This window comes from Choloepus didactylus, chromosome 21, assembly GCF_015220235.1.
Source record: "Choloepus didactylus isolate mChoDid1 chromosome 21, mChoDid1.pri, whole genome shotgun sequence".
NCBI classification, from domain to species: domain Eukaryota; kingdom Metazoa; phylum Chordata; class Mammalia; order Pilosa; family Megalonychidae; genus Choloepus; species Choloepus didactylus.
This window is the reverse complement of record NC_051327.1, coordinates 932043-946253: the sequence shown is the minus strand read 5'-3', so window position 1 is coordinate 946253 and position 14211 is coordinate 932043. Positions and strand designations below refer to the sequence as shown.

General features: G+C 38.4%; 1 protein-coding gene across 1 annotated transcript in view; it reads left to right on the top strand.

Moving 5' to 3' along the window:
- The window catches only part of TNRC6A (trinucleotide repeat containing adaptor 6A), a 273917-nt gene that overhangs the window by 49518 nt on the left and 210188 nt on the right, over nt 1-14211 (top strand). The window contains exon 2 of the mRNA XM_037815357.1: nt 1318-1443. Within this exon, the coding sequence (XP_037671285.1) occupies nt 1364-1443 (80 nt within the window). The 5' untranslated portion in view covers nt 1318-1363. The remainder of the gene's footprint in view (nt 1-1317; nt 1444-14211) is intronic.

The following is a 14211-nucleotide window of genomic DNA, read 5'->3' as shown; positions in this document are numbered from 1 at the left end:
GAATGTACATTAGGTTGGTTTTGCTTTTTATGTATGTGTGAGTATTTGTCATAAAAGATGAGAAAAACAAAACATGTTTGCATGCTAAAGGAAGAAATCAATAGCGAGGAATAAGTTCATTCACTGATGTATTCATTCAACCATTTAGTCATTCATTTAGTCAACAACTAGAGCAGTGAATCAACCAGGCACAATCTCTGCCCTCATGAAGCATATAGTCTATCAGGTAGGGTAGAAGTTGAAGACATAGTTGACAGAAAGAATGATGGTTGTAGCATGTTTTGAATGTAAGTACAAAGGGAGGAATTAGTGGGATCAAGAGGAATCTTTCTTACAATGAGAAAAGGGAAAACAACTAAAGGACAGAAAACATTGTTAAGAAAAATTATTGATGTAGCAGAATGGAGCACCCCTCTTAAGCAGGAGTGTGGGAAAATGGCAATAGGTAGGGAAGCTAGGTGGATCCTGGAAGGCTAAGCCAGGCTCTTTCCCAGCAGTCTGGAGCTGGGAGAGACCTTAGAGATTGCCACCTTCAACAGCTATCAACCTTGGTTCACATAACACGCAGCCGTGAAGGGTGACTCATGAAACCGTAAATAAGACTGCTTAGAATTCTGTGGTGTTCATGCCTTACATGAGGATCAGTAAGCCAGTGTAGAAGGCAAAAATTGCACAGAATCAAAATTTCCTATGAAAATCCCTAAGGAGTGGGCCACACTGGAGATAATGTGCTTTCTATCAAGTTTTTCTCCCACATAGGTACAAATTTTTGTTTCTTTGGTTGAACAAGAACTGAGGGTATTGATTTTCATTTAGGGGCCTTTTCTAAAAAATATTTGTCTTTCAGTATTAGTATAACTCTCAGCCCAATGAGAACCTCAAAATAGGGTAGGTTTGAAAGACTGAGACCACTGGAGGAATTAGTAGACCCCCATTTCCCATCTTATGCTCATTCTGCACTATTAAAGTGATGAGTTTCCCTTTTTCTTGTTTTCTCTTTTATTTATTTTTATTCAGAAGGTAGATAATCAAATCCTCAATAAGTGTAACTATTGCAGTCAAAATACCAAGATCAAAGTTTATTTATTTTTTAAATATAAAAAAAAGTATTTTCAAATTTTTTCTATCATTCTCTTGCATTCTGATAGACTTTCTTGAGTGGGGAAGGAAGGTATGAAATTAGAGTCAGCATCCAGGAGTCACATATGAGTGTGGGTCTCATAGATGTGTCTCATATCACTGGTTTTTTTTGCGTTTGGGAGGGAAAAAACAAAAAGTGGGGAATTGCTAATCTAATGCAACCCCTTCATTCCTCAGGTGTGAAAACTGAGGCCCAGAGAGCTGATGTGATTTGCCTAAAGTCATGCAACTAGTGGCAGAGCCAGGCGTAGAAGCCAAGTGTCCTGGTTCTCAAGACATTCTGCTGCCCGAGGAATGGAACAGGTAGTATCACCCACACTGGGCTGTGGGTCAGTCTGTCCAGACCAGAGTTGCCTGGGGTTCCAACTAGAAAACCAGAGGAAAAGTCAACTCAAAATTCTGACAAGTTGAATGGGGTTGAATTCAAGGCTGGGCAAGAGAAAGAGGGTGAGGTATGAAACTCATCTCTTATCCCAAGACAAAGACCAATATATCATGAACCCATGGCAGCTATCACCTTCTGAAAAATGGATCTATCTCTGGCCATATCATGTCCATCTTCAGACAGCCTGGTGGTGAGTCACCTTCCAGCCACTCTGCTGCCCACTCTCTCTCCAGTGCAATTCAGTATTACAAATACCAACAAAATTTGCAGAGAATGAATGGGGGATTGAGGAGAAAGGAAGTCAGGAAGACCAGTTAAGAGGCTTCTGTAGAGATCCAGGAGGGGTCTGGTAGGTCAGTGTGATATCGTCTGCACTAGGGGTAGGGTAAATTTGGTCAGCTGTGATGGATGAGAGACTAGACATGAAATCCATATCAGATTGAGGAGGAAAAGAGAGTTCTTAATTTCTTGCTTACTTTCTTGCTGTTTATATTAAGGGGTGCTCTTAAGTCCAGTGTTGGTAAAATAAAAACTACCTGTAGCACTACAGGCAAGATTTTTCCTGTGTATAATATGTAAATATGGGTATTAAACATTGATAATGTGTATTGACCCTTCTGAGGAATCTGAGTCAAAGTTTCTTTTTCATTTATTCAATAATTATTTATTGAGCACTTACTATGTGCCAGGCACTGTTCTGGGCACCTGGGATATGTCAAGTGCACTAAAAAAAATCAAATTCTCTTGCTCTCCTGGGACTCAACCAGAGAAAGGTGACCAGAGAAGCTAGTTTCTTGGGGAAAATAACAGGGGAGAAATTCTAGGGGGGTGTTGCTAAATTGAAATGGTATTACTCAAAGTAAAATGTGGAAAGAAGTATATTGATTGGCTAAGTTTGACTGGTCCCCTTGGAGAAAGAGTTCTCCAGGCAGAGAGAGCTGAGGTGATAGAACAACCATCCAGAGGATCTATCTGTATCAGTGACTGTGATCTTGTGACCCCTGGCAGGACCAGACAGCCTGGGGTTAATGGCAACACAGGAGGGATACTGGGGAATGGCTCAGAAAAAGATCAAGTGAAGAAGCTCAGATCTGAAGACACAATAGAGTACCCAAAGGAATTGTCCATTTAAGTAGATAGTGAGACTCTAAGATACCAAGCACATGTGTCACATGTTGTTGCAACATGGGGAGGGGGTGCTGGAGGCAAGCAATGGAAAATCTAGGTGCACCCAAGTTCCAAGTAGGTCAGGCAGGGGGTGAGCATCAGTTGTTGGTCAGAAAGTAGGGCTGTGATAGCTGAGTTGAGGTTTAAGGAACATATCCAGCTCCTGAGAGAAGCAAGTTACATCTTGAGCAAACAGTAAGACAAGGACTCAGGCAAGGAAATGAAGAAGTGCCTTCAGAAATAGGTCTTAGATTTGGTTGCAGGTGGCAGTATAAACCTGGACCCTTAGTTAAACCCAAAATGATAGCCAGAGGAACTGAGCTGCTGAATGCTCATTCTCCGCTCCATAGTCCATCCTCTTCCCCTCTTCCTGGCTTACAATCTTATTGCTTATTCTCATGTTCAGACTAGAAGATTGATGCCATCTTCCCCCAATTTGACATCTTCCTCTGGCTACACTTATGTAGCGGATATTCTGTTTGATTCTCCAACTTCCACTTCACTCCATCCCTGGGGATGCAGTTTAGGGAACTAAAGTCTGGTTCACACACTGCCTCTGTATTGAATTTGACTTTCAAACAATCTTTCTGTGTCTGCACTACTTATCCCAAAACCAAAGTCCCAGGTCTATGCATCTGATTGCTCAAGCTCACAGCTAGTTTCTTGGATCTGCCTCCTTCATGGTGGAAGTTGAGAGGACAAAAGTGCTTTAAATTGCCCCCTTGTCACACCTAATCACAGTGTATAATTCTCCCAGAAGGAGATCTGGTGCTAATAAGAAGGGAGGGATTCTAGATCAGCACTGTCCAATAGAATAATAATGCAAACCAGATATGTCATTTAACATGTTCTAGTAGTCATTTTAAAAAGTAGAAAGAAACAGGTGAAATTTCTTTGAATATTATATTTTGTTTAAACCAATATTTCCAAATTATCATCATGTCAACATGTATTCAACATAAAAATTGTTAAGGAGATCTGTTACTTTTGTTGTTGTTATTCTAAAACTGTGAAATCCAGGGTGTATTTTCCACTTACAGAACCTTACAATTTGGATGCTAAATGTTCATCAGAAACATTTGATCTGTATTTATATCTACAGTTGAAAAAGTAGAATCACATATCCAAATTGTTCAGAACATACTTAAAAGTTTTCCAATTACTGAATCAAGTACCAAAAAAGTCATTTTTCTTTAATATTCACTTCCACATTGACAAAACTGGTTCATCTTTGTTAGAATTTTTTGACTTTGAAGAAAAAACAAATCAGTTTCAAAACTATGTCTGCCCAAGTTAAGTAAATTCACTAACATTTGTGTTAACTCTATCATTAACATCAAATGTAAGGGAATATTGCATGAATTGAAAAGTAACTAAATTTATCAATATCGACAAAATGTTCCTCACATTTTTCTTATAGCTTTTGCAGACAATTTCTATAAGGCTGTTGATTACAATTAAAATATTGTGCATATTGATTCATGTTAGAAAATGTGTAAAATCACTGTTGATTGGTATTATGAAAAGTTTCAAATTTCATAGTAAATTATTTTCTTAGTTAAATCACAAGTAAGCTTTTTCTTCCCTCAGAGCTTCAAATTTATCTCATTCTTACGCAGTGTGATATCAGTGAGAAAACATAAATCACAGCACTGTTTTTGTCTTTGATTATTAAATATTTGGCAAGCATTCCTTTTATTTCAAGAAAATCTTGAATTGGAATGAACAGCGCATTCTTCCTCAACTCAAACAATGAACATTATAAAGAACACAAGATCATTGCGTTCATTGCCTTCTGAGTCTATCAAAGGTTCCATAAACTGGAGACGATTCATAGCATTTGCATGTACACTTTTAATAACTGTATCCATGACACTCCATAAAAGTCTGCTTCTGAAAACTAAGCACAAATATTTTCAATATGTATTATATGGTGGAGTAAAGAAATAAGGGAAACATCAGTCTCTTGTTTTAAAATTCCAATAAATCTTGATTTTTGATCAAACATAGCCGGTGCACCATCTGGCATGATAGAAACTAATTTTTTCATATCTAGCTGAAATTGTTCATCAGTTGTAAAAGATTAAAAAAATCTATGCCACCAAAAGGGGGATGTGAAAGGAAATGAAATAAGCTTCAGTGGCAGAGAGATTCCAAAACGAGCCGAGAGATCACTCTGGTGGGCACTCTTACGCACACTTTAGACAACCCTTTTTAGGTTCTAAAGAATTGGGGTAGCTGGTGGTGGATACCTGAAACTATCAAACTACAACCCAGAACCCATGAATCTCGAAGACAGTTGTATAAAAATGTAGCTTATGAGGGGTGACAATGGGATTGGGAAAGCCATAAGGACCAAACTCCACTTTGTCTAGTTTATGGATGGATGTGTAGAAAAATAGGGGAAGGAAACAAACAGACAAAGGTACCCAGTGTTCTTTTTTACTTCAATTGCTCTTTTTCACTCTAATTATTATTCTTGTTATTTTTGTGTGTGTGCTAATGAAGGTGTCAGGGATTGATTTAGGTGATGAATGTACAACTATGTAATGGTACTGTAAACAATCGAAAGTACAATTTGTTTTGTATGACTGCGTGGTATGTGAATATATCTCAATAAAATGATGATTAAAAAAAAATCTATGCCACAAGTTTTATTTTTTAGGCCACGAATTGACATTTTTTCATAATTTTAGAAGTTCTTTGAGTCTGAAGATACTAATGGTATTAATTGGGCAGCATTTCTTCTATGGTATGACTCAGCTAAAATTAGCAATTTTCACATTTTGAATCAACTTATCTTTTTTTTATTATTCATTTTATTGAGATATATTCACATACCACGCAGTCATACAAAAAAAATCATACGTTTGATTGTTCACAGTACCATTAAGTAGTTGTACATTCATTACCAAAATCAATCCCCGACACCCTGATTACCACACACACAAAAATAATCAGAATAATAATTAAAGTGAAAAGGAGCAACTAAAGTAAAAAAGAACACTGGGCACCCTTGTCTGTTTGTTTGTTTCCTTCCCGCACCTTTCCACTCATCTATCCATAAACTATACAAACGGGAGTGTGATCCCTATGGCCTCCCCCAATCCCACTATTGCCCCTCATAAGCCACATTTTTATACAATTGTCTTCAAGATTCATGGGTTCTGGGTTGTAGTTTGATAGTTTCAGGTATCCACCACCAGCTACCCCAATTCATTAGAACCTAAAAAGGGTTGTCTATATTGTGCGTAAGGGTGCCCACCAGAGTGACCTCTCGGCTCCTTTTGGAATCTCTCTGCCACTGAAGCTTATTTCATTTCCTTTCACATCCCCCTTTTGGTCAAGAAGATGTTCTCCGTCCCACGATGCCAGGTCTACATTCCTCCCCGGGAGTCATATTCCACGTTGCCAGGGAGATTCACTCCCCTGGGTGTCCGATCCCACGCAGGGGGGAGGGCAGTGATTTCACCTTTCAAGTTGGCTTAGCTAGAGAGACAGGGCCACATCTGAGCAACAAAGAGGCATTTGGGAGGAGGCTCTTAGGCACAACCATAGGGAGGCCTAGCATCTCCTTTGCAGCAACCATCTTCCCAAGGGTAAAACCTGTGGTAGAGGGCTCAACCCATCAAACCACCAGTCCCCTATGTCTGTGGTCATGTTAGCAACCATGGAGGTGGGGTAGGCGAATACCCCTGCATTCTCCACAGGCTCCTCAAGGGGGCACTACATCTTTTTTTTTCCTTGTTTTTCTTTTTTTTTTTTTTTTTAACTTTCCCTTCTTTTTTAAATCAACTGTATGAAAAAAAAGTTAAAAAGAAAACAAACATACAATAAAAGAACATTTCAAAGAGACCATAACAAGGGAGTAAGAAAAAGACAACTAACCTAAGATAACTGCTTAACTTCCAACATGTTCCTACTTTACCCCAAGAAAGTTACCTAATATAGCAACATTTCTGTGAACTTGCTCCTACTATATCCATCAGAAATTAACAGACCATAGTCATTCCTGGGCATCCCCAGAACGTTAAATAGCTTATCTGTTCTTCTTGGATTATTGTTCCCCCTTCCTTAATTGCTCTCTATTGATAGTTCCCCTACATTCTACATTATAAACCATTTGTTTTACATTTTTCAAAGTTCACATTAGTGGTAGTATATAGTATTTCTCTTTTTGTGCCTGGCTTATTTCACTCAGCATTATGTCTTCAAGGTTCATCCATGTTGTCATATGTTTCACGAGATCGTTCCTTCTTACTGCCGCGTAGTATTCCATCGTGTGTATATACCACATTTTATTTATCCACTCTTCTGTTTAAGGACATTTGGGTTGTTTCCATCTCTTGGCAATTGTGAATAATGCTGCTATGAACATTGGCGTGCAGATATCTGTTCGTGTCACTGCTTTCCGATCTTCCGGGTATATACCGAGAAGTGCAATCGCTGGATCGAATGGTAACTCTATATCTAGTTTTCTAAGGAACTGCCAGACTGACTTCCAGAGTGGCTGAACCATTATACAGTCCCACCAACAATGAATAAGAGTTCCAATTTCTCCACATCCCCTCCAGCATTTGTAGTTTCCTGTTTGTTTAATGGCAGCCATTCTAACCGGTGTTAGATGGTATCTCATTGTGGTCTTAATTTGCATCTCTCTAATAGCTAGTGAAGCTGAACATTTTTTCATGTGTTTCTTGGCCATTTGTATTTCCTCTTCAGAGAACTGTCTTTTCATATCTTTTGCCCATTTTATAATTGGGCCGACTGTACTATTGTCATTGAGTTGTAGGATTTCTTTATATATGCAAGATATCAGTCTTTTGTCAGATACATGGTTTCCAAAAATTTTTTCCCATTGAGTGGGCTGCCTCTTTACCTTTTTGACAAATTCCTTTGAGGTGCAGAAACTTCTAAGCTTGAGGAGTTCCCATTTATCTATTTTCTCTTTTGTTGCTTGTGCTTTGGGTGTAAAGTCTAGGAAGTGGCCGCCTAATACAAGGTCTTGAAGATGTTTTCCTACATTATCTTCTAGGAGTTTTATGGTACTTTCTTTTATATTGAGATCTTTGGTCCATTTTGAGTTAATTTTTGTGTAGGGGGTGAGGTAGTGGTCCTCTTTCATTCTTTTGGATATGGATATCCAACTCTCCCAGCCCCATTTGTTGAAAAGACCATTATGACTCAGTTCAATGACTTTGGGGGCCTTATCAAAGATCAGTCAGCCATAGATCTGAGGGTCTATCTCTGAATTCTCAATTCGATTCCATTGATCTATATGTCTATCTTTGTACCAGTACCATGCTGTTTTGACAACTGTGGCTTTATAATAAGCTTCAAAGTCAGGGAGTGTAAGTCCTCCCACTTGGTTTTTCTTTTTTAGAGTGTCTAGCAATTCGAGGTATCTTCCCTTTCCAAATAAATTTGATAACTAGCTTTTCCAAGTCTGCAAAGTAGGTTGATGGAATTTTGATTGGGATTGCATTGAATCTGTAGATGAGTTCGGGTAGAATTGACATCTTAATGACATTTAGCCTTCCTATCCATGAACATGGAATATTTTTCCATCTTTTAAGGTCCCCTTCTATTTCTTTTAGTAGAGTTATGTAGTTTTCTTTGTATAGGTCTTTTACATCTTTGGTTAAGTTTATTCCTAGGTACTTGATTTTTTTAGTTGCTATTGAAAATGGTATCTTTTTCTTTAGTGTCTCTTCAGTTTGTTCATTTCTAGCATATAGAAACATTAGTGACTTGTGTGCATTAATCTTGTATCCTGCTACTTTGCTAAATTTGTTTATTAGCTCTAGTAGGTGTATCGTCGCTTTCTCAGGGTTTTCCAGATATAAGATCATATCATCTGCAAACAATGACAGTTTTACTTCTTCCTTTCTAATTTGGATGCCTTTTATTTCTTTGTCTTGCTGGATTGCCCTGGCCAGCACTTCTAGCACAATGTTGAATAACAGTGGTGATAGCGGGCATCCTTGTCTTGTTCCTGATCTTAGGGGGAAGGCTTTCAGTCTCTCACCATTGAGTACTCTGCTGGCTGTGGGTTTTTCATATATGCTCTTTATCATAGTGAGGAAGTTTCCTTCAATTCCTACCTTTTGAAGTGTTTTTATCAGAAAGGGATGTTGGATTTTTGTCAAGTGCTTTTTCAGCATCTGTTGAGATGATCATTTGATTTTTCCCTTTTGATTTGTTAATGTGTTGTAATACATTGATTGATTTTCTTATGTTGAACCATCCTTGCATGCCTGGAATGAATCCCACTTGGTCATGGTGTATGATTTTTTTAATGTGTCTTTGGGTTCGATTTGCAAGTATTTTGTTGAGGATTTTTGCATCTATATTCATTAGGGAGATTGGCTGGTAGTTTTCCTTTTTTGTAGCATCTTTGCCTGGTTTTGGTATTAGATTGATGTTAGCTTCATAAAATGAGTTAGGTAGTGTTCCATTTTCTTCAATGTTTTGAAAGAGTTTCAGTAAGATTGGTGTCAATTCTTTTCGGAAAGTTTGGTAGAATTCCCCTGTGAAGCCATCTGGCCCTGGAAATTTATTTGTGGGAAGCTTTTTGATGACTGATTGAATCTCTTTGCTTGTGATGGGTTGGTTGAGGTCTTCTGTTTCTTCTCTGGTCAGTCTAGGTTGTTCATATGTTTCCAGGAAATTGTCCATTTCCTCTACATTATCCAGTTTGTTGCCATACAGTTATTCATAGTACCCTCTTATAATTTTTTTAATTTCCTCGGGATCTGCAGTAATGTCACCTTTCTCATTCATTATTTTGTTTATATGGGTCTTCCCTCTTTTTGATTTTGTCAGTCTAGCTAGGGGCTTGTCAATCTTGTTGATCTTCTCAAAGAACCAGCTTTTGGTGTTATTTATCCTCTCTATTGCTTTTTTGTTCTCTATGTCATTTATTTTGGCTTTAATCCTTGTTATTTCTTTTCTTCTACTTGGTTTAGGATTGGTTTGCTGTTCATTTTCTAGCTTTTTCAGTTGATCCATTAGTTCTTTGATTTTAGTTCTTTCTTCCTTTTTAATATATGTGTTTAGTGCTATAAATTTCCCCCTCAGTACCACTTTTGCTGCATCCCATAAGTTTTGGTATGTGGTGTTCTCATTTTCATTCATCTCTATATATTTAGCAATTTCTCTTGCTATTTCTTCTTTAACCCACTGATTGTTTAGGAGTGTGTTGTTTAACCTCCAGGTATTTGTGAATTTTCTTAGTCTCTTAGGGTTATTGACTTCTAATTGTATTCCATTGTGGTCAGAGAATGTGCTTTGAATAATTTCAATCTTTTTAAATTTATTGAGGCTTGTTTTATGTCCCAGCATATGATCTATTCTGAAGAAAGTCCCGTGAGCACTAGAGAAGTATGTGTATCCTGGTGATTTGGGATGTAATGTTCTATATATGTCTGTTGAATCCAATTCATTTATCAGATTGTTTAGGTTTTCAATTTCCTTATTGGTCTTCTGTCTGGTTGACCTATCTATAGGAGAGAGTGATGTGTTCAAGTCTCCCACAATTATTGTGGGAACATCAATTGCCTCCTTTAGTTTTGCCAGTGTTTCTCTCATGTATTTTGTGGCACCATGATTGGGTGCATAAACATTTATGATTGTTATTTCTTCTTGTTGAATTGCCCCTTTTATTAGTATGTAGTGGCCTTCTTTGTCTCACAAAACATCCCTGCATTTAAAGTCTATTTTATCTGAGATTAATATTGTTACACCTGCTTTCTTTTGGCTGTAGCTGGCATGAAATATTTTTTTCCATCCTTTCACTTTCAATTTCTTTGTGTCCCTGTGTCTAAGATGAGTCTCTTGTATGCAGCATATTGATGGTTCATTTTTTTTTGATCCATTCTGCAAATGTATACCTTTGAATTGGTGAGTTTAATACATTTACATTCAACATTATAACCGTGAAGGCATTTCTTGAATCAGCCATCTTATCCTTTGGTTTATGTTTGTCGTATATATTGTTCCCTCTCTCTATTAATATCCTTTAATGTACCCATACTGAACCTTTCTCCATGTCTGTCTCTCTTTTCTTTGTTTCTCTGTCTGTAGGGCTCCTTTTACTATCTCCAGTAGGGCAGGCCTCTTGTTAGCAAATTCTCTCAGCATTTGTTTGTCTGTGAAAAATTGAAGCTCTCCCTCAAATTTGAAGGAGAGCTTTGCTGGATAAAGTATTCTTGGGTGGAAATTTTTATCACTCAGAATTTTAAATATGTCGTGCCACTGCCCTCTCGCCTCCATGGTGGCTGCTGAGTAGTCACTACTTAGTCTTACACTGTTTCCTTTGTATGTGGTGAATTGCTTTTCTCTTGCTGCTTTTAGAACTTGCTCCTTCTCTTCTGTATTTGTCAGTGTGATCAGAATATGTCTCAGAGTGGGTTTATTTGGATTTATTCTATTTGGAGTTCGCTGGGCGTTTATGAGTTGTGTATTTATGGTGTTTAGAAGATTTGGGAAGTTTTCTCCAACAATTTCTTTGAAGACTCTTCCTAGACCTTTACCCTTTTCTTCTCCTTCTGGAACACCAATGTGTCTTATATTTGGACGTTTTATATTATCTATCAAATCTCTGACGTCCATTTCATTTTTTTTCGATTTTTTCCCCCATTCTTTCTTTTGTGCTTTCATTTTCCATTCTGTCATCTTCCAGGTCACTGATTCGTTGTTCAACTTCCTCTAGTCTTGTACTATGAGTATCTAGAATCTTTTTAATTTGGTCAACAGCTTCTTCAATTTCCATAAGGTCATCTATTTTTTTATTTAGTCTTGCAATGTCTTCTTTATTCTCTTCTAGGGTCTTCTTGATGTCCTTTATATCCTGTGCCATGGTCTCATTGCTCATCTTTAGTTCTTTAATTAGTTGCTCTAAGTACTGTATTTCTTCTGATCTTTTGATTTGGGTGCTTGGGCTTGGGTTATCCATATCTTCTGGTTTTTTCATATGCTTTAAAATTTTCTGTTGTTTTTGGCCTCTTGGCATTTGCTTAACTTGGTAGGGTTCTTTTAGGATTTGTAGACCAATTGAAATCCTTGTCTCTAGTTTGTCAGGTCTACAGCTTTGTGGAGTACACTTTCTGTGACTAACCAGCAGGTGGCATCCACGAGCCACCTGTTCCCCTCAAGCCAGTTCTCCCCCACTTTGTCTCTGTGGTGAGTGGGGGAGTAAGTCTTGTGGGGTCCAGTTGGTGTACCAAGCTTGCATGTGCTGTTGGTGTTGCCCGCCCTGTATAAGGGGTGTGTGTCTGGGCGGTCAGGGAGGGGGGCGGCTCTAACAACCAAATCTCCCTCATGTTCCTGGAGTTTTAAATCTTCTGCAATAGTCTAATTCTTCAGTTCAGTCCTGCCACAGTTTGTCTCTGCCACTGACCCACAAGTCCTTGGTATTGGCGTGTGGCCCCTGAGACTTGTGAATGGGTCCCTCTTCCAGGCCTTGCACCGCCTGTTCCTCTGTTGAGGGATGACTGTGCTATGTCACAGGTGAGTGCCATCCCCCCTGGGTGGTTCTGGGCTGCTGGTCTGTGTAGGGAAGCTCCCAGTCTGCTGAAATGATGTCTGAATGGGGCTTGTTAATTCACACTGCTCCACCTTCCCAAGTCTGGGACAACCAGCTGAGGGTGCAGGGAAGGCTAATGTCCATGCCCAATTTTGTGGTGTATGCGTGTTATTTGAAGCACTTCCGTCACACTGGGTTGTCTGGGGTAGGTCTGGGCTATGGGGCCAGTGCCAGGCAGGAGTGTTTCCTGTCCACCAGGATGATGGGTATGAGAGGATTCCCCCCTTTTCTTGGGAAGTTGTGGTGTTTAGTGAATTTTCTCAGCCACTGGATTATTGTCTTTTGTCTCAGAGCCCTCAGTTCTGCTCTTGTCTTGACCTGCCCAAATTGCAAGTCTTTGAGGCTTTCTGTATTGGGCTTCTTAGAGTAATTGTTTTAGAAAATAAAAAAAAGATAAAAAAAAAAAAGAAAAAAAAAAAGGGCCCTCCCGGCAGATCTAATGCGTTATTGAAATGCTAAGAGACAAAGCAATTAGGGCTATTAAGGAAAGATCCAGGGGGCAGAGAGATCAGTTTTTCTTTGGGTTTTGCAAATGAGCCTGTGGGGCCTGAGCTCTGCCCTTCCCCTTTCTATGTTCACCAGAACTCCAAAAAGCATCCGCTTTTATTTTTGAGTTTGTCTTGCTGTTTTTTTGCTATGCCTGTCTCCTCTCTGCTGGGCTGGCTGCTCTCAGATTCTCTGGTGTCTGGTCTCAGTCTATCTATGGTTGGAGTTTGGATCAGTAGAATGCATTTCCGATAAGAGCTGCCACTGCAGTTCTCCCTTCTCCTTCCTGGCGCTGACAGCCCCTCCTCCCACGGGACTGAGCCTGCCAGGGAGGGGCGCGGGTCCCCTGGCCGCAAAAACTTACAGATTTCGCTGTTCTCAGCAGTTCCATGTTTTCATGAGTGTTGTATGAAGTATGTCCCAAGTCAGATTGCTCTGCAGTGTCCAGTCCACCCAATTCCTGGCTTTCTACCTTCTTCCCTGGAGGAGTAACTAAAACATACACCTCACCAATCCACCATCTTGCCCCGCCTCCTCAATCAATTTATCTTTGATATTTTCTTTTAGTCTATGAACAATTATTTGGTGGCTTAATTGAAGATTGTTCACTTTTTGAAAAATGTCATTTTTGGTCTCGTCCTCATAATCTTCAAAAAAAATTTTCACAACTGAAGTAATTTCTTTATCATCACTCCAGCTAAAAACATTTTTGTTTGTTTGTGTAAAAGGATCCAAGCCATTTTAGAGCTGACCAAAGTTACAATCTCAGTTCCCGTTAAAACCTTTTTAAATTTTTCGTGTTCAACATTTTATTTGATTTTAGGTTAACTAATCTCATTGGTTTTGTTTTTAAATGTCAAGAGAAAATTTCTTATCAAATTCGCTGTATTTGCTCAAAGAATCTCAATATTTTCCACGTTATTATCTTAAAAAATTTTTCACAACAAAGTTTTTTTTTATTCACTCTGCCACAGCAAACTGCAATTGCCAGTCATCGTAAAATCTGTGGTGTACTTTCTTCCAGTCTCTTGTTGTTGTTGTTATTACCATTCTGGTATAGTCTCCATTTGATTCTGTGTCAATAATATGCCTTCATTTTAAATTTAAAAGTTTGTTCATACATAGAAAAATGTTTTTTATAATTAAAAGAATATTTTTATTTAATCACCAGTTGCAATTTACAAAGCTATCTCTGCAACTCATAAATTTATCTGCATAAAATATTCAGATGAAAACATTACAATGTTATATCTATGCATAGGAAAGAAATCATTGGAACCAAATCAATCCATTAACCTCAATTAGATCAGTGATATGCTTATGTGTTATACTAGAAACTACATACATGCTTGATATATGCACAACAGTATAACAATGGTATTTTTTATAAAGATTTATTCACACACCATACAGTCATCCAAAGTGTACAATCAGTTGTTCACATTAC